The sequence below is a fragment of the Dipodomys merriami genome, unplaced genomic scaffold, assembly GCF_024711535.1.
Source record: "Dipodomys merriami isolate MVZ:Mamm:240054 unplaced genomic scaffold, mDipMer1.0.p SCAF_4, whole genome shotgun sequence".
NCBI lineage: Eukaryota > Metazoa > Chordata > Mammalia > Rodentia > Heteromyidae > Dipodomys > Dipodomys merriami.
In genome coordinates, this window is record NW_027205603.1 from 81,442,596 (window position 1) to 81,462,374 (window position 19,779).

Consider the following 19,779-nt stretch of genomic DNA (forward strand, 5'->3'; position numbering starts at 1 on the left):
TCTCCTTTGTTTACCCTTCCCATCCCTTCCCAGCTTCCCCCCACCCCCACCCTATCCTCCCCCCCCCCACCAAAGTTGTAAAGTTCGTTTTTGACATGACAACTTGTACTTCTCATTGTTGCAACGGGTCCACCTGTATCCGTATTTAAACGACTTGATTTTCCCCTTCCCCTCCATAAATTATACTGACATCAAATACAGTGAAAGCAGGGGTTATACTGTGGGGGAGGGACTTAAAATCATTTCTATTTTCTGTTTGTTTGTTTGTTTTTGGCTGGTTGTGGGGCTTGAACTCTGGGCCTGGGTGCTGTCCCTCAGCTCTTCAGCTCAAGGCTAGGGCTCTACCACTTGAGCCACAGCACCACTTCCGGCTTTTTTCCTTTTGCTTATGTGGTGCTGAGGAATCGAACCCATGGCCTCAGGCATGCAAGGCAAGCGCTCTACCACTGAGCCACCTTCCCAGCCCCTTAAAATCATTTCTAATAGGAAAGTTTTCTTAGTGCTAGGCCAGAATCAGAATCATTAGCATGAACTATAGATAACTATAGAAACAAATGCATTAGTATTAAATATTTAAAGATTATGAGATAAATTGCAGTCATGAAGCTAGTAGTTTTGAACATGGTTCAGTTCTTTGCTTTTCCTCACTTCCATGAGGCAACACATATGTAAGTTATGATTTAGTTCCTCCGGGGAAGGCTGGCTTAAGTGATACTACACAAACCACCCTGACTCCATTCTCCCTTCATTCGTAATTGTTAATGTCATTGAAAATGAACAGTTAACTACACGCAGCTTAGGGGATAGGTAGCTTCAATCCGCCTGGCATTGCTATTCTTTGGGGGAAATTGTCTCTTCTCTCATTGATCACCTTGGGCTTGGTAGTCACATTCTCCTGTCTTTGGTCACCAGTGGGGGCATGTGCCCTATCACTGTGGTGATTATGATTAGTTCAGAAGTGGGGATATAGTCCAAGCAGAATCAGTTAGCCTATCCCTTGCTCAATATCTTGAAAGAAGTATGCCCATTTTATCTGCCCCTTAAGGGGAGGGAGGAAAGGAGAGAAGAAGAGAAGAAAGGGTGGGAAAGAATATAACATCCTCAGATATAGCCCTGCTTATATCTTTTGTACCTGCCTGTTCATTAACTTACAAAGTTCCCCTTTGGCTGAGTGAATATCATTAGGGCTACAGAAGTCTTCAGGGTCCCTGGACACTCCTTTGTATTTTGGAGTATGAGGGCATGGCTCATCTTGAAACAAGCTGAGAGAATTAATTGTCTACCTTCCAGGTAAGGAAACCTGGCTTCTTCAGGTGAGAGACTTTGTACAAGGTCTGCAAGGCACAGGTTTGCATGCAGCCCACTGGCCAACTAAGGGGCATGCTCTACACAGTGCAGCATCCTGCCTCCCACTCCGGTTGTATCTAGGCCTTCATGTTTGGGAAGAGGGAGGACAGATCCCCTTTGCCTTATCCAAATCATCTGTGGATATGAGAAAGCTTCATAACCTGTTTGGAGGTTTGTTGGCAGGACCAGCCATTTAACTCACAGGCTCAATGCAATGGGAAAGTGAACTCCTTGCTCAGTTAGTCTCAACACTGTGACTTCAGAGCATTAAGCCCGGCATACGACCCTGCTGAGTATGGAGCCTTATGCACAGACCATGTGTTCATGAAACCATCCTGCTTTAGGTCCAGTTCTGGGCAAGGTGTTTCTCTGAGAGTGGAAGAAGCAATCTCAAGAGTGCCTAGTTCTTGTTTTGCATCAGAAGTATTATAGAATATTGAGAAGAAAAGCTGAGTTGAAGGAGGATGGTAGAAATCTACTAACTAGCTGGTTCTCAAACCATTCTATAAGTCATATTAGTCTCATCAGTGTAGAGAATTTGGAGGGACACATGGACTCCGTTCAACTTCACAACTTCACAGACACAGGGCTCTGAAAGTAGCTTGGACTCTGTTCAACTTCACAACTGGTAAGGGGAAACTGAGACACAGGGCTCTGAAAGTGGCTGTGCCAAGGGGTCCTGTAGGCTCAGGGCCACACTCATCAAGCCTACTGCTTTCTTGTACATGGGTGGCTTTCCCTCTCTGAACCAAGAAGGTATAAGCGCTTGCAGAGGCTTTGTGGAGTCTTGTGTGAGATGAACCGGGCCATGAAGGGAGTCAGGCCCAGAACCAGGACTTTCTGACTCTGGCAGATCATTGCATGACACAAATATTACAGTGTTACAGGCTGGGAGAACGGGGAAAAGGCCTTTGGAACTTGGGCAGTTTGCTTATCCAAGGTCAAAAGCTGAGGAGATAAGTGTAATATGGATCAAATCACTCTGTTATCTGGGGGACTCACGGGGAGAATCCTGGCATGGATAGGACCTTGGGACTTAATTCTTGATAATTTTTTTTTTGCTTGACAAGTAATGTAAATAGCGTCCTGGCTTTTTGTAGGAGCTACCATTAACCATGGTAGTTGACTTCCTAATGCACTTAAGAAGCAAAAGCAGTCTCTGATTTCAGAGCAAAGGAATCAGGGGGTAATGATGATGACAGGGATGCTGATGAGAAATGAGAGAGAGAAAGAGAGAGAGGGAGAGGGAGAGAGAGACAGATAGACAGACAGACAGGCAGACTCTGGAAGCTTTTTCATCTGGGCCACTGGGATTGTATCTACAATTGTCTATATTCACCTGCTACTCACATCTCTGATGCAGGGGTGTCCTGTGGCTCCTACCTAGGTGCTGGGAAGAGTCTGCCTTCTCTGGTCTAAGTGGGGACCCAGCAGTCCAGGTGCCTGGTTTATTGTTCCTAGAAGGACAGCTAGCTTTGAGCCTCAGGCCTGTTTACCAATCAGGAAACTGTGCTTTAGAAACCTGAAGCTATGGAGCAGAACTTGCACGTGAAGCAGATGCTAATTAGATGCAGAGTTGGTGACAGGGGACTCCTGCATGGGCTCAGGAATGCTGGGGAGGCATTGGGTCACTATCTAGAGACTCCACTTGCTTTCAGCCTCCAGGCTCTGGGGAGGCAGAACAACACACCTTGATTCATTTTGTGTAAGTAGTGCTCAAAGTGACATTCAGGAAACAAAGATGGCCCTGGAGATTGGGCACCAACAGTAGTAGTTATGAAAGTCTGGACCTGGAGATTGGGCACCAACGGTAGTAGTTATGGAAGTCTGGACTTTGAGCCCAAGGGAACCCCTGCTTTGAATGCACTTCTGCTCCTTGGCAGCATATGAACTGGGACTATTCATCTATAAGCTATGGTGTCCTCATCTGTGGAAGGGAGACAATGTTTGCTTTGCAAAGGTTGAAAGTCTATGTAAGAGAATACTTCCACTGATGAATTTATAAGAAGCTGCACCACCTTGTTGCCTAATGAGAGTTACAAGATTTACAAACTGTTATTTACAAAATGGCATCCCCCAAATTTCATAAAATGTTGTTTATGTAGATTTTAAATACACAGATTTCCACTCAAGTTTAGAAGATATATGCACATATATGAAGATATATAAATACACATATGTATACATTATACATATATGTACCTATATATATATATATATATATATACATATATGGAGGGGCTTTCCATTTTACATATTTAAACCATTTTGAAGCTATTTTTCTAAATGAGCTTATTTTTTGAGGGGCTACTATGGTTTAAATTCAGAGCTTTGAGCTTTCCAGGCAAGTGCTCTACTGCTTGAGCTACACCTTCACCACTGAAGCTATGTAGATAGCTTTCAAACTTTATATATGATATATATTTAGTATATACACATCTATATCTCACAATGTCCCAAACAATATCAAAATTTATAATAAATAATCACTGAATACAGAATAAATGCTTCCCAGTCAAGCTAGGTTTGGATCTCAGCTTTAGCTGCATGGCCTTGCGTAAGCTATTCAACCTTCTGTGCTGTGGGGATAATAACAATGCCTACTCAGAAGGCTCTAGGAAAATTTAAATAAAGTCATTTATGTAAAGCTCGAAACAAAGCCAGGAAGAGCATATGCTTAAACAGATGTAAATATTTGTGGAGGGTAGAGAAACAATACATTTGAGGGACTATTTCAAAACCCTTTCCTGCTGGAGAAATTTCCATTTTGCAAATGGCATTTAATTTTCCCAGCTTCATCGACAGCGTGGGTCCAAAGGGCTAGTCATACATTTCACACAAGGAAGTACAGTGGTTAAAAATCCTTGCTGTGGCCTTCTAGAGCTGGGATAGAGTCTAACAACAGTCTCACTTGACAAGCGGGAGAATTCACACTCATGGGAGGAGAGGGTCACAATGAGCTATGCGAGCTCTCATTCCAGCAGGGATGGGGGGCAAGTGTCAGCCGTGGGGTCCATGAGAATGGAGGTGCTGCCTAGAGCTGGGCAAGCTGGGGGCTTTCCTTTCCAGTCTTCTTCCTTCTGGTCGGCTCACATATCATACATGTTTTTAAACAAGGAAGTGAATGAACCACTGTTCTCACAGGAGGAGGCAGAGAAAATACACAGAGATGCTGGGATCCCCTAGAAAAAGAAAGAACACCAAAGCCTTGGGAAGCCCTGCTACAGCACAGTGACCACTACAGGAGTGAAGTGGCCTCTTGGTGGAGTCCCTGAGACCTTAGCCAGGGGCCAGAGCCAAAGCAGACACCCCCGTGAAAGGCCTCTGCCCCAGTCAGATTCCCAGATGGAGGAAGTCAGAACCTGGACATGGAGAGGGAACATTCTAGTAAGATCTTCAGGGTGATAACAGGTTCTGGGGAGGGTCTTTGTGAAGAAGATAGCAAAATGGTTGCTCCATCTGTGATGTGGTTACCAAGATTATCCAGGGCACAGCCTGAAATTCACACATGCTGAAGTACACTCAGACTTGCCAGTCCTTGGGTCCTGATTTTCTATTTGGATAGCACTGAGATTGGAAAATGAGAATATACTCCTTCACAAGAGGCATGTGAATGAACTAAAAAAATATATGGCGAGTCAGTCAGGCACTGGTGGCTCATGCCTGTAATCCTAGCTGTGCAGAAGGCTGAGATCTGAGGATTGTAATTTGAAGCCAGTGGGGGCAGGAAAATTGGTGAGATTCCGATCTCTAATTAACTACCACACACCAAAAATGGAGCTGTAGTTTAAGTGGTAGAGAGACACTAGCTTTAAATGAAAAAGCTAAGGGACAGTGCTCAAGCCCTGAGTTCAAGCTTCAGTACTCACATATACACACACATACAAATGTACATATATATATGTATATTCCATATACTTATATATATTCAATATACACATATATTCCACATACACATGTATATTACAGATATACATACACACACATGGTAGACAAATTAAACTCTACTCTTAACCACTCTTCCCTCTCATGGCCTTTCCTTTTCTCTCTTGTTTTCCTCAATGGCTTTCCCCTTTCTCCCCCCTCCTCCCTTTCTCCCTGTCTTCCTTCCTTCCACCAAACAGACACCAAAACTCTGTGAAACTCTGTGGAGTCGGTAGCCATCTCCCAAGTGAGGGAGAGTACAATGAGCCATCAAGGCCAGTCCTGATCCTCTAGGAAAGTAGGCAAGTAAATAGATATAGAGCGATTGTACACAATTAGCACTTTGGGGGCAAAGAGATGAGAAGAGAAAGGACTTTCCATGGAGAACGTGACATCAGTGCTGGTACTTGAAAGACGAGGACAGATCATACAAACCATGAGAAGGGAGAGGTGGAGTTGAGGGAGAGACGTGCTGGGGGAGGTGACAGGTCAATATTGTGTGTACAGCCTTGGCAAGCTGACCTGCTCTGAGCCTTCTTTGCGTCATCTTTCTGGTGGACGTGCACCTGCTCTTGGTGTTGTGTGATGCTTAGGTGTGGTCGTGCTGGGGATACAGGAGGGCAGTGCAGGCTGGCAGTAAGTACTCAGTTGACAGCACGTAGGGTGACATGAGAATGTGAAGAGACATTTGTAAAGCTGAAGTCTGATCAGAATCTCGGGGAGTGGCACTTGGGCTATTTAATATTTCCAGTGAAGTCCTTCATAAAACTTTCGATTGCTTGGTAAATATACTGATTTACTTGGTAAATATTTGAAAGTGGTGATCTGGTGCCCAGGCTTGGAGCCAAGAAGGTCCAAGAAGTGGCTGGGAAAAAAGGGCAGAGGGGCTGGCTGTGAACTCATCTATGGAGAGCTGTTATCTGGGCTGGCGAGAAATGCAGAGGTGGAGAGGAGACGATTGGCAAGGACCAGGATTCATGGCAGACAATGGCCTAGGCCTCTTAAGCAAGGCAAAAGGAAGGAGAGGAAGGCTGGGCCTTGCACAGGCCTGTTTCTTCTCAGTGTTGGCAGCTCCCATGGCTACTGCTAGTTGAGGGCTCCTGCAGCCAGTGTTGCTAACTCTGGCTAAATTTACCCTCCATGGCTGTTTAAGAAAATGTGAACAACCTGATTGAGTTGTACTTCATATACATTAAGCTGCACATGTTCAGTGTGTACAATTTGTTGCATGTGGATATAGTCACACACAAAACCATCGCCATAATCAAGGTAATAGATCACTTCCAGAACCTTCCTGTGTGTCCCATTGAATGTGTGTGATGAGAGCACTTGACTTGAGACCCACTCCATTGACAAACTTTTATGTATATAACAGAGTGACCGAGAGGCCACATACTATACAGAAGACGTCTAGAACCAACTCACCATGCATAACTGAAACTGCATACCAATGGAACAACTCTCCATTCCTCTTTCCTGTGGTTCCTGGTAGCCCCTGTTCTATGTTCTACCTCTTTTGAGTTTGCCTGCCTGTCTCCCTCCCTCCCTTCCTCCCTCCCTGCCCTTCCCTTCCTTTCTTTCTTTCTTCCCTCCCTCCCTCCCTCCCTTTCTCTTTCCTTCCCTCTCCCTCCCTCCTTCCTTCCCCTTCTCTTTCTTTCTCTCTCTTTCTTCCTTCCTTCCTTCCTTTCTTCCTTCCTTCCTTCCCTTCCTTCCTTCCCTTCCTTCCTTCCTGTAGCTTCCTGATTCCTCAGAGTAAGAGAAAGTTGGGATTGAATGACAGTTCACACCTCTCCATCTTTAAAAAAAAAAAAAAGATTACCATCAAATCCATGTGATAGTGGAGAATGAACCTATGTAGGAAAATGTGCTCAAAACTTCCTCCCATTCCTGACCTCTGGTTGCCCAGGACTGAAGGATTTCCTGGGATTTGGGACTTTCAGTGCTAAGACTGGGATAGTGCTAAGTAGACCAGGATGGTGGACCACTGGACTACAGCATGCCTACAATAGACAGGGAAGTCATGCTGGTAATTTGGACGTATTTACACCATGGTAATTGGCAAACACCATAAACTGGCTTTTATTTTCCTCTGACTGGAAAACATTTTCTAGCAGGCCACTTTTTCTTTTGTGTTTATAATCCACTCCAGACTTAGGAGTGATCCACTTAGGATACATTATTATACTTCTTTATGAATCTATATGCTTCTTGGGGACAAGCATCATATCACATTTATTGTCACATCCCCAGTGCCCAGTACAATGCTTAACACATTGCACTTACTTGGTTAATGTTCATGTATTAATGGAGAGGAATGAGGCCCTATGCTTCCTAACTCAACCATAGGAGACCGAATAGACTCTTTTCTGCAAGTATGAAGTATTCCTCTTTTCTTCTGGAAGAGGAATCTTCCTTTGTATGTCATGCAATATGCATCTTAGCCTTGCTCCAGGTTGTATCAGTGAGGAGTGGCAGAGGCAGTAGTGGGACAATGGAAGGAAAGAGCAGCTGTCTTGTTGTGAGAATGAGGTCAGGCCTTTGAGGGTGGTAAAGCAGAGAGAAGGAAAAAAGAAACAGTACATTTAACTAGGCTACCTGGGAAGATTGGGTAGATCTTATCTGGTGGGAAACAAAGGGCTGGGGGGGGGGGAAGGTGACCTCAGATTTTAGATGTGGAATAGTTTGAACTACATAGAGCTCGAGGTTCTTAGAATTAATGCCACGGGGAGGAAAAATGGACTTCACCAGCAACAATGACCTCGCTGAGAGAGAGATCTGTGGGTTTCAATTCTGGTAGCATATGACAATAATTCTGGATGCCTTAAAATACACAGATGACTGAGTCCCAACTTAGTCTATTCAATGAGAATCTGAGTGGTAGATTTTTATGTGTTGTTTTTTTTTTGACAAACACTCTTCAGTCATTTCTAATGTCCAGCAACTGTTGAGAGCCATTAGTCTGATAAAAATTACAAATATTCCCTGCTGGTATCCCAATGAAAGGGAAGTCAACTTCAAAATGCAGTATCTGTTTACATTAGTAAAAAATCATAGACTGTATCTAAGATTCTAACCAGAAAAAGAAGAAGTTCATTGTAGAAATTTAAAGTAGAAGCCGGACCATGGATGGCTCACGCCTGTAAACATAGCTACTCAGGAGGCTGGGATCTGAGGATTGTTTTTTGAGGCTAGCTCAAAAAGTCCGTGAAATTCTGATCTCCAATAAACTACTCAGAAAAAGGCAGAAATTGATGCCATGACTCAAGTGGTAGAGCGCTAGCCTTGAGCACAAAAAAGCTTAGGGACAGAGCCCAGGCCCTGAGTTCAAGCCCCAAAACTGGCAAAAAGAAAAAAAAAGAAAAAGAAATTTAGAGTGGAAATTCAATCAGGGGTTTGCAAATAGGTAACAAGGAACATTTGGGGCACTGAAGGCTATTGGTCCATCTATTTTTTTTTTTTTTGTAAATAAAGTTCTATCAGTAAACAGCCAACCCACTCATTTACATTTGGTTCATGGCAATTTGCATATGATGATAAAGTTAAGTACTTACCACAGAGGCTGTGTGAACATAATGCCTCAAAGTTTTATTTCATAAGCTTGAGGTAAATGAAGTTTTCTATATTTTCTTTTCTATACAAAAGATTGAACTTTTCTCTATCCTTGTTTTGTTCCATGCAAATAGATTTTTAAAAAATCTATCAAAGAAGAAGTGACAAAATCTGAGCCTTCAGTTGGTAATGTGAAATTAACTAAGACTATTGGGTTTGGCATTTGAACTCAGGGCTTTGTATTTGCTAGGCAAGTGCTCTACAACTTGAGCCATGCTTGCAATCTTTTTGCTTGTAATTTGCTTTGGCTGGCCTTCAACTATGACTCTCCTATTCCTGCCCTTAAATAACTGAGATTAGAATAGTGAACTACTGGCTTTAGATTTCTTTCTTTCTTTCCCCTCCCTCTCTTCTTCTCCCCCTCCCTCTCCCCCTCCCTCTCTCCCTCCCTCCTTCTCCCTCCCTCCCTCCCTCCCTCCCTCCCTCCCTTCCTTCCTTCCTTCCTTCCTTCCTTCCTTCCTTCCTTCCTTCCTTCCTTCCTTCCTTCCTTCCTTCCTTCCTTCCTTCCTTCCTTCTCTCTCCCTCTCTCTTTCTTTTTGTGTTCTGGTATGGCTGCTTGAACTTTGGGCCATTCATCTTGTTTCTGTTATTTTTGGGGGGGGGGGTCTGGTCGTGGGGCCTGAACTCTGGGCCTGGATGCTGTCCCTCAACTCTTCAGCTCAAGGCTAGCGCTCTACGTACACTTGAGCCACAGTGCCACTTCTGGCTTTTTTCTTTTTGCTTATGTGGTGCTGAGGAATCAAACCCAGGGCCTCAGGCATGCAAGGCAAGCGCTCTACCACTGAGCCACCTTCCCAGCCCCACTGTTACGTTTTTTATGTTTAGGCTGGCATTTTACCATTTGAGCCACAGCTCTACTTCCTGCTTTTTGATAGTTAATTGGAAATAAGTGTCTCAGAGACTTTTCTGCTATGGCTGACTCTAAGCATGTTCCTTAGATCTCAGGCTCCTGAGTAACTAGGATTACAGGCCTGAGCCTCTGGCACCTGGTTTAGGATTTAATATATTCTGTTTTTTTTCTCATTAACTGATGCTAACATCCCATTTATGGTGACAATATAAGCTTCTCTTTTAAGAATAAATTGATTTATCTAGAAGTGAATGGATTTAAAGGTAATTATAAATAAAACTACTAGTATAACAAGTGACACATGTATCTGACAACAATCATGAAAGTTGTACTTCAGCCTGAAGTTTGGAAAATACTGAATGTATACCATCCTTCTATTTTACGGATAAGGAAATAGATCTGGCCATTAAGTCATCTGTCCGGTCACGTACTTGTTAATGGAAAACCCCAGATTCCTATCTGTCAGGATATTCTTTCACCTCTAAATGGTTATTTATTTGTACTTTGAAGCCATGCAGGAAGCATACACAGTATTATTCTACTAAAGTTCATAAATTCAGAGCTAGAAAATGTAGATGTCCTGGTGAATTTCTTCAGACATAGCTAATAGAGACTGATGTGGAGTTTGAAACAGAGTCAAGGGGCCATTTGCATTTTAAACAGCAATCTTGGGGGATGGGTGACATATTGGTTTCATTCACTTAATTGGTTCTTGGGCATGTTTCTTAGGATGATCAATCTAATGAAAAGTCTTGCTTCTTTTGCTTTTAAATCAAAATCTTGCTTGTGTGAGCAAAAAGTAAATCCAATGAATAGAAGTTTTTCCCCAGTATACTCTGTTGGATGTATTTAAACATATACTTGGTATTTCACTGCATAGTTATGGCTCTGTTTTTACTAGGACTGTCTATGATCATAATGATTAGGAGTAAAGCTGATCTCTCTACTCTTAGATATTCTCACTTATTAGATTAGAAGTTTACTAATCTTGGGGGTGGATTAGAGAGCTGGGAAAGTGTTTAGGAAACCTGAGCTTTGCACACTTAGTGGGCTGCTGACAATGTTACAGAGCTGTCTGTTGCAAAATTGTAGTTTTAAAGTGACATAGATGGGCCAAGTGCTGGTAACTCACACCTGTAAGCCTAGCTACTCAGGAGGCTGAGATCTGTGGATCATGGTTTGGAACCAACTCAAGTAGGAAAATTATGAGACTTATTTCCAAGTAATCACAAAAGAAGGATAAAAGTGAAGCTGTGACTCAAGTGGTAGAGTACTAGGCTTGAGCAAAAAGCTCAGGGACAAGGCTGGGAAGGTGGCTCAGTGGTAGACTGTTTGCCTCACATGCATGAGGCCCTGGGTTCGATTCCTCAGCACCACATAAACAGAAAAAGCCAGAGTGGTATTGTGGCTCAAGTGGTAGAGCACTAGCCTTGAGCTAAATTGCTGAGAGACAGCGCCCAGGCCCAGAGTTCAGGCCCCAAGACTGACAAAAAAAAAAAAAAAAAGCTCAGGGACAGCATGCAGGCCCTGAGTTCAAGCTCCAGAACACACACACACACACACACACACACACACACACACACACACACACACACACACACACAGAATTGGTGGGGTTTTTTTTTTTTTAGTGACATGCCTGATTATTAAGGCTTTGGATGTCACTCTACACAGGTAGAACATTGCTACCTTTTGACAAATAAGGCTGAAGGGAAGAACACATCCATTTGGACCACATGACTTATTTACATATTCTGACCATAGGTTCTGAAAAATGAATGAACTTTTATATCAACCAGTAACCTTTTAATTTCACTCAACATTGCATATATGGCACATGTTAACATTTTTTTTTAACTACAAATCAGTCTAGGTGGGTCACTTTTTAGAATGTGCTGTACTCTGAGCTTTATATATTGAAGTGTCATTTACTTAACACAAGTGACTGGGAAGATGGCCAGGAGCAATTGAGTGGACCTGCACTTCCAGTGGTTAATGGCCTATGTCTATTGACTAAGGCAAAGCCTCCATCTCCAGGAACCTATTGGTAAGGTTCCATGAAAGGAAAGATTAGATGTGGGCCATCATGTCTATCTTCTGTGGTGTTTTTTGGTGTGTTTATTTTGCAAAATAACCCAGAGAATAAATATGAAAGATGAGTAGCAAGATCAGGTAAGTAGGAGGGAGAGTTGGAGCTGAGATCAGACCAAGCTGAGAAAGCTGTCATCACCTGCTGCTTCTTCGTCAGTAGTCTGATGGCTGTGAGCTACACCGCTCACGTCATAGCTCTGTTGACAGCTCTCTGTTGATTCATTTGAGGACCCTTTAGTGCTCTGTTGAACTTGAGAACTTAGGAGTTACTGCTAGGGGCAGAATAACATCCGTTACCTGGAAACAACATTCGTGTCTGAGGAAAGAGGAATGCCTGCTTTGAGGTTGTCCATGGCTTGTTCTGGGAGTTAGAGGCCTCTAAAGAGCATTAAACTTCCAGATATCCGATTACTGCTGTATTGCATTGACAAAAGTGAGCTTGGAGGGTAAGGTGTTTGTCGGGATATGATGGCTGTTTTTCAGCCATGCTATTAGGGGTTATGAAAAATGAAGCACATTTCTCATTAGAAAAGAATCATCCATTTCCTTCTTACATTGCCAAGGGCTGTTTGTTCTTTTTTTTTTTTTTTGGCCAATTCAACCAGAACCCAAAATTGAGACTCTTAATCCTTGAGGGTCTAAGGTAAATGGGCAGATTGAAAAGAAAACCTATTGGGACCAAGGAGGGATATTCTGGTATCTAACCAACAGTGTGCAAACAAGTTCTGATTTGCTGTGAAGGAAAAAAGGTAAAATAGCTAAATTCCTTTGAGCAAATTCCTGTCTCAATCAGTATCAAAACAATGAATGTCATTCTTTCTCCTAGAGTGTTTAAGCATTGGCTTAAACCTCTTGGCTCTAAACCTATTTAATTCTTTTCTTTATAAATTCATTCTTAACATTTCACTCTTCCTTTTAATGCCCACTCTAACCATCTAAGCCCCTATCACCTGAAAGATGAATTGTTCTACTTCCTTCTTATTTAATCTATAATCATCCAAGCCCCCATCACCTGAAAGATGAATCATTTTACTTCTTTCTTCTCTAATCTGGTCTTTATTCTCTCTCAGTAACCAAAAAAAATTTAGTATTAGTCATGGCACTACTGGTAATGTCAATAAAAAGAATAGTTACAAGGTATCACTAATGCTTAGGCAAAAATCCCCACTCCCAAGAACAGGTAAGGTCACCCTCGATCACAGAGATCATCCAAGGATTAGGTACATGACCCACACCAACTAGAATCCTCCCAGACTTTTTAATCTATAGATACTGAGAGAAGGAAGATAAGTTTGTCCTTCACATTTCTGAGCTCTGTTTCTGCAGGTTCAACCAAACACAAAGCACAAAAGTATTTCTCAAATTTTCACAGATATTTGCCTTGTCATTATTTCTGAAACAGTACTACAACTATTTAGATTATGTATAATAAGCAATCTAGAAATGATTTATGCAACATGACAGAATATTCATGTTATGTGCAAATATAACAACATCTTCTATAAGGAAGTCAACCATGTGCAGGTTTCAGTATCTATAAGGGGCTCCATGACACTGAGACATCTATGTTTTCTTGGGTCGCTAAGTGGGGAATGGATAGTATGTGCAGTGCCTAAACTTTAACCAACTCCCTTTAACCAAGTGCTTTTGCCTTCTGTGCCATTGCAAAGATAAAGCTCATTTTCAATGGGAGAGAATGAAGTCAACACAGAAAGAAGGTGGGAGAGAAGGAAGGAAGGATGAAGGAGAAGTAGGAAGTAGAGAAAGAGGAGGAGAGAGCCAGGAAGAGGAGGGAACAAGATAATAGTCTCAGTCCTAGAGATAAATTATAACTCTCTATCTTCTTTCCCTTTGCCAGTCTAGGGTTGATCTTTGGACCAGTTCTGGTCAGGGATGTAGAAAGGGAGATTTGCCTGGAGTTTTCCAGAAGGATTTTTTTTCTTAATGATAGGTGACTGATATATGTGCCCGCGAGCGGGGACATGGGCCACAGATGAGACATAGTTTGGGTCCTTAAAGATGTCACTAAAGTGCTTTCAAATTTCCTGTTAGGGCTGATAATGAAATGTTCTTTGTTTTGAAATTCATTCGAAGTCCTTGTCATCAAAACCTACTAATTTTTCAGAAGAACAACATAAAGTTCATGCTTCTGAATTGCCTCTAGCTCAAACTTCTCTCTTAAGTTTCAAGATGGAGTCACTTGCTGGGTCTTCCACGCAAGTATTCCACTGACATCTCGACTTAGAGGATCCCAACACTCTCCCATTTCATGTTCCTCTGTTTTGTCTTCCATTGCTGGAAGGCATTGCCATGTACCCGGTACACAAGCAACATGCCATTCATTCCTCACCGCTCATACCCACCAAACTTGATTTCCTGCTATGGAAGGTGTGATTGCACGGTCTAGTCTGGTTTTGCTTGGGGTTTGTTGTGGTTCTTTTGAGTTTGGGAATCACAATATAACTTTTTTCTGTGTGTGGGGGGTGTCAGTCCTGAGGCTTGAACTCTGGGCCTGGGCACTGTCCCTCAGCTCTTCAGTTCAAGGCGAGCATTCTACCACTTGAGCCACAGCGCCACTTCTGGTTTTCTAGTGGTTTATTGGAGATAAGAGTCTCACGGACTTTCCTGCCTGGGCTGCCTTTGAACCATGATCCTCAGATCTCAGCCTCCTGAATAGTTAGGATTACAGGCGTGAGCCACCAGTGCCAGGCCACAAGGTAACTTCATTAATGTCATCCTTGCCTTTCCCCCCAGACTCCCCACCACACATTTATCTGCCTCCAGAGCCTCTCTTCTTTTCTCAAGAATCTGGACCTTGTCCCCACCTGTCACATAGCTTCCAGGTGCTCTAGTTCACCTTTATGTAAACTTACCTTGTGTTTACTTGCCACAAGTCCCAAACTGTTTTTCCAGTTTAGACGATATTTATGTTGACTAAATATTAGCACAAGCAATTGGCATGCTCACCAACACTATGGCTGATCGCTGGCCATATGTTGTAGCCTTTACAAATTGATTTTCATTTATGGATACTTACAGTAGCATCCATTCTTCTCAGCCATGGTCAGCAGAGCTGGTCTATGAGATTAGTGGTATGCTCCATTTGGGTGTTCCTCAAAGAATCACCTAGGGAGACCCTACAAATCGTGCTGCTCAGGATACTAAACCAATTAACTCAGACCCGTTAGGGGTGGAACTCAGACCTCAGTAGCTGTCAGCATACCCCAGGCAAGTCCAAGGTGAGGCAAGTTGGAGAACTTGTTCCCCAGACCCATGCTTTCAAGGCTTTGCTGTGCAGGAGACTCAAGGCTCTTTGTTAAATGCTGACGGGATTCAGAGGTCTGAGTGTGTCTGAGATACTGCATTTCTGACAAACAAATGTCCTTGCAATGTGGTTACTTCTCCTAGTCCAAGGAACACATGTTGAATAGCAAAGCTGTAGTCCTTTCAAGAGCCTCTGTTTCAGCTTGCAAATAATTTCCCAGAAATGATTAGTTCCTTTTTGTCCCTCCTTATTTTTGGTATCTGACTTTGAACGCATGGCTTTATATTTGCTAGGTTGGCACTTGCACACACCTCCAGCCATTTTAGCTTGTAATTTTGAGAGAGGGTCTCACTTTTTCCCTGCTGACAAGGATATTTATCCTCTTATTTGTGCTTCTTGCGATAGCTGGGATAATAGGCATGTGCCACCATGTCCGCTATTGGTAGGGATTGGGTGTTGTGAATTTTGGGCCTAGACTGACCTTGAACTGTGATCCTCCTGATCTGAACCTCCTGAGTAGCTAGGATTACAGGTGTGAGTCACTATGCCTGACTCATTAATTCTTTTGAGTTTGTGATTATTTCCATGGTTTTAATGGCTCACCTATGTCTTGCTTCCTCCCCATTGTCTAGCCATCATAACATAAACTAATTCTCCATTTCTCTCCAGACACTAATTCTTGTGAAAACAACCCACACACCAAAATAGAAGTAAAGATTCATTTAGCTAAACCTAAGCATATTTTTCCAAAGAACATATTTTTCTGAGATCTTCACTGGGCATCCCTATAGACTAAACACACTCTTTGAAGGTTGTGTGATTTAGCAACGGATAATAATCCAATATCTTAGTTACTGCAGTTCTAAGTAGATTCACAGATGGGATTACAGGTATCAGCCACTGCCACAAACACTAGATCTTCAGTTCAAAAAAATGATCAATGATCACAAACAAGAAAAAAAGAAAGCATCAAGCACAAGATTCGTTTTCAGAATTGCTTAGAATTCTAGATCATAATACCCTGGGAAATGTATTTCTGGGCAATTGTCTAATAGCTTTACAATAGTAATTATCAAATAGTTATCTATGGACTTTAGTCTATGGATATATCCTTAGGAATTTAAACTCCATTTCTTGGTACTTAATGCTGATATTAAGTTAAAAATTGATATAAAGCACACTGGCTCATCAATGATGACCAAGAGCTAGCTCACAATTCCTATTCCTGCTTTTATATCTCTATTTATAATTGTATAGATGCCAAATTTCATCTCACTATTGCTGCAGCAAAAGAATAAAGAACAGAGGGAGAGTTCATATGAAAACCATGTGTTTGAACCAAGAGAACATTACAGGTAGTATAATATATAAAAATGTCTCAGTAGGTCAAATAGGCAAACCTTATAGGATTGAAAGGCCATACCACATCCTATTTTAGACTTGTTAAAACTCAAATAGTATAATAAAAACCCATTCACAGAGATAATATTACACATGATAAGAAGCTAGTAAAATGCATTTGATTATCATTGACTTTCATCTTACTTATATTTAATTTATACATTTGTTTTGTTCTGCAGTGGCTTCAAAAGTAGCATTCTATAATACTTATGGGAATGAACGCCAGGAAATGGAAATAAGAAGTGATTTATTTGTTGTTGTTTTCATTTTCTTTTCGTCTTATTTGTTAATTTATCTGTCTTTGGGAAAGGAAGAAGTGGCACAGAAGTGAGCAAATGGGTGAGCAAAGGGTGAACAAATGCAACAGTGACACTCACTAGACACTGTATTGAAAATGAACTACACAACTTGTGGGTGGGGATGGGAGGGAAAAACTGTCAGAGAATGAAGGAAGGGGTGACATGGCTCAAAAAGAAATGTATTCTTTATCTGATGTAAGTAATTGTAACCCTCTGTATGTCACTTTTACAATAACAACAAAGAAAATAAAAATTTTAAAGTAACATTGTAGTTTTAGTTTGGCATGTTCAAGTAGCTTTTTTTTTGTTGGTACTGGGATTTGAACTCAGGGTCTTGAGCTTGCTAGGAGATGCTCTCCCACTTGAGCCACGGACAAAGCCATTTTTCTTTGTTTTTATATAGTGTTTCATGCTTTTGTTTAGAACTGACTTTAGACCACAATCCTCCTGTCTCCACCTCCTGTATGGCTACAAGTACGATTTGCACCACCACACCTGGTTTCTTATATGTGGAGATGGAATAGCACTAATTTTTTTGCCCAGGCTGTCTCAAGCTACAACCTTCCCAATCTCCACTTCCTGAGTAGCTGATATTATAAATATGAGTCATGTGCTAGGCCCTCAATGAAATGAAATTAACAACGTAATAAATTTTATATTAAGACATTGCTGGGAAAGTATTTTGTAAGACATTTACTTTATTCCAGTGTTTTCATTCCTCATGTACATGTTCAATGGCCTATTACATCAAACACTTCATTCATTCACCAGTGGTAGTGAATCACATCTGTAATCCTAGCAACTCAGGAGGCTGAGATCTGAGAATCACAGTTCAAGGCCAGCCCAGATAGAAAATGCAATACATTGGTCAATCAGCGCTCACTCCTGAGAGATCTGTATTGATTACAAGTATTTCAAAAGTAGAGCTGGGGCTGGGAAGGTGGCTCAGTGATAGAGTGCTTGCCTTGAATGCATGAGGCACTGGATTCAATTCCTCAGCACCACATAAGCAGGAAAAAAAGCCAGAAGTGGTGCTGTGGCTCAAGTGGTAGACCGCTAGCCTTGAGCTGAAGAGCTGAGGGACAGCACCCAGGCCCAGAGTTCAGGCCCACCACTGGACCCAAAAAATATTTTTTTAATAAAAAAATAAAAAATAAAAGTAGAGCTGTTTTGGAGAAGACATCCTGAATAGCTAGCTCATCTTTTTGGCTGCTCTAGTAATGCTGTGTACTCTGGACACTGATGACTCATGCCTGTAATCCTAGATACTGAGAGGCTGAGATCTGAGGATCATGGTTTGAAGTTGGCTCAGGGCAGGAAAGACTGTGAGACTCTTATCTCCAATAAACTACTAGGGGGAAAAAAAAGCCAGAAGTGAGACTGTGGCTCAAGTTGTAGAGCACTAGTCTTGAACAAAAGACTCGCAGGGACAGTGCCCAGACCCTGAGTTCAAGCCCCAGAATTGGCAAAAAAGAAAAAAAAGATAAAAAAGAAATGCTATGTATAAAAGAATGATTTCAAAAATAATACCTCATGAAGAAAATATTTGTAAGTTTGTAAGCAGCTCAGTGTGGTTTTCCTGTGTAGCAGAGGAACCGCCTTTTAAGCAAAATTATAGTTCATAGGTAGTTTCATTCTTTTTCTTTTTAGTAGACATAGAACATATCATTTTGCTGTGAAAAGCTATAGTTGGTTTAAAGGCATTAAAATTCATTTATTTTATTTTTGTCAGTCATGGGGGCTGAACTCTGGGCCTGGACGCTGTCTCTCAGCTCTTCAGCTCAAGACTAGCGCTCTACCACTTGAGCTACAGCACCACTTTGGCTTTTTTCTTCTTATGTGGTGCTGAGGAATCAAAACCAGGGCCTCATGCATGCGAGGCAAGCATTACATCACTGGGCCACCTTCCCAGCCCTAAGTCCTTAAAATTTTTATTGGAATAGCTTGGATATACATAGTTCAGTGTAAAAAAGTCAAGATTCACCTGTTAAGTCTTTTGTACATAGTTGGTTCCAAATAATGATTTAGTCAGTTCTTTGAGATTACAAATTTATACATGGGCTATTCACAAATTGAGACATTTTTAATGAACAATAAAATATTCAACAATGAAATATTCAATAAAATTCAAATATTCTATAGATATTTTCAAATATTTAGATGTTTGATATTATTTAGAAACAATAGTGGGATATTTTCACCCTTCAATGCAAATTACATGGCCTGATAGGGGTATTTTTTTAAATCTGAGTGCAGTTTTCTCACTTGAATCTGCCTTTGATAGAAACTCTGTTATATACAATGTTGACACAACCTAACAGCTTTAGTTATACAGTTCACAAGTATAGGTTAACCGTTTGCTGTTTTCTGCAGTTTACTGTTTCAAATACTTCTCCTGAGCCTTTCCTATGAAACTTTTAGCTAACTGGAAGAAATGTATCTCAGATGTAGTTAACAACTGGCATACTGTTGCTAAACACAGCAATAAACAGTAATCAAAGGGATAAATTATGGCACTATCAATCATAATTTCATAGTTTAAATTCCCCTCTAGACTAAGCAAAATTAAAACTCGTTCCCAAAGGCAATGAATACTCACATGATGGCTGCCCATGTTGGTGTTCTGTTCTGTGTTTTATTAAGAGAGATCAGTCTTCCAGCTGAACAAGTTTATAATGCCTTTCCGAGAGCTTAATAGCTCTTGTGTTTAATAAGTAACTTTTGGAATTGGATTTCTATACGTTGTTTGGGATGGACAGATAAAGGTGAGCTTTATGAATAAGATGAAGGTGTTTAAACTGCCTTGGAAAGACATCTTTTTAAAACAAAATACTAATAAAGTTGAAGCTCTTTAGGTTAAACAACTTTTCACAACCAAAAGGCTGTCCCGGCCTCCTTTCTAGATCATTGATTTATTTTTCCATATTGTACGTGTTTAAGGTTTTCTCTTACTCATGAAAGTATTAACTAAATAGGCTGAAAAATTTAAACTA

The 19,779-nt window shown here is 41.4% G+C and overlaps 1 protein-coding gene across 1 annotated transcript in view; it reads right to left on the bottom strand.

Moving 5' to 3' along the window:
- The window catches only part of Anxa13 (annexin A13), a 48,395-nt gene extending 28,937 nt beyond the window's left edge, over window positions 1-19,458 (bottom strand). The window contains exon 1 of the mRNA XM_069991363.1: window positions 19,386-19,458. Coding sequence (XP_069847464.1) covers window positions 19,386-19,400 — 15 coding nt within the window. The 5' untranslated portion in view covers window positions 19,401-19,458. The remainder of the gene's footprint in view (window positions 1-19,385) is intronic.
- Window positions 19,459-19,779: the final 321 nt, after the last annotated feature.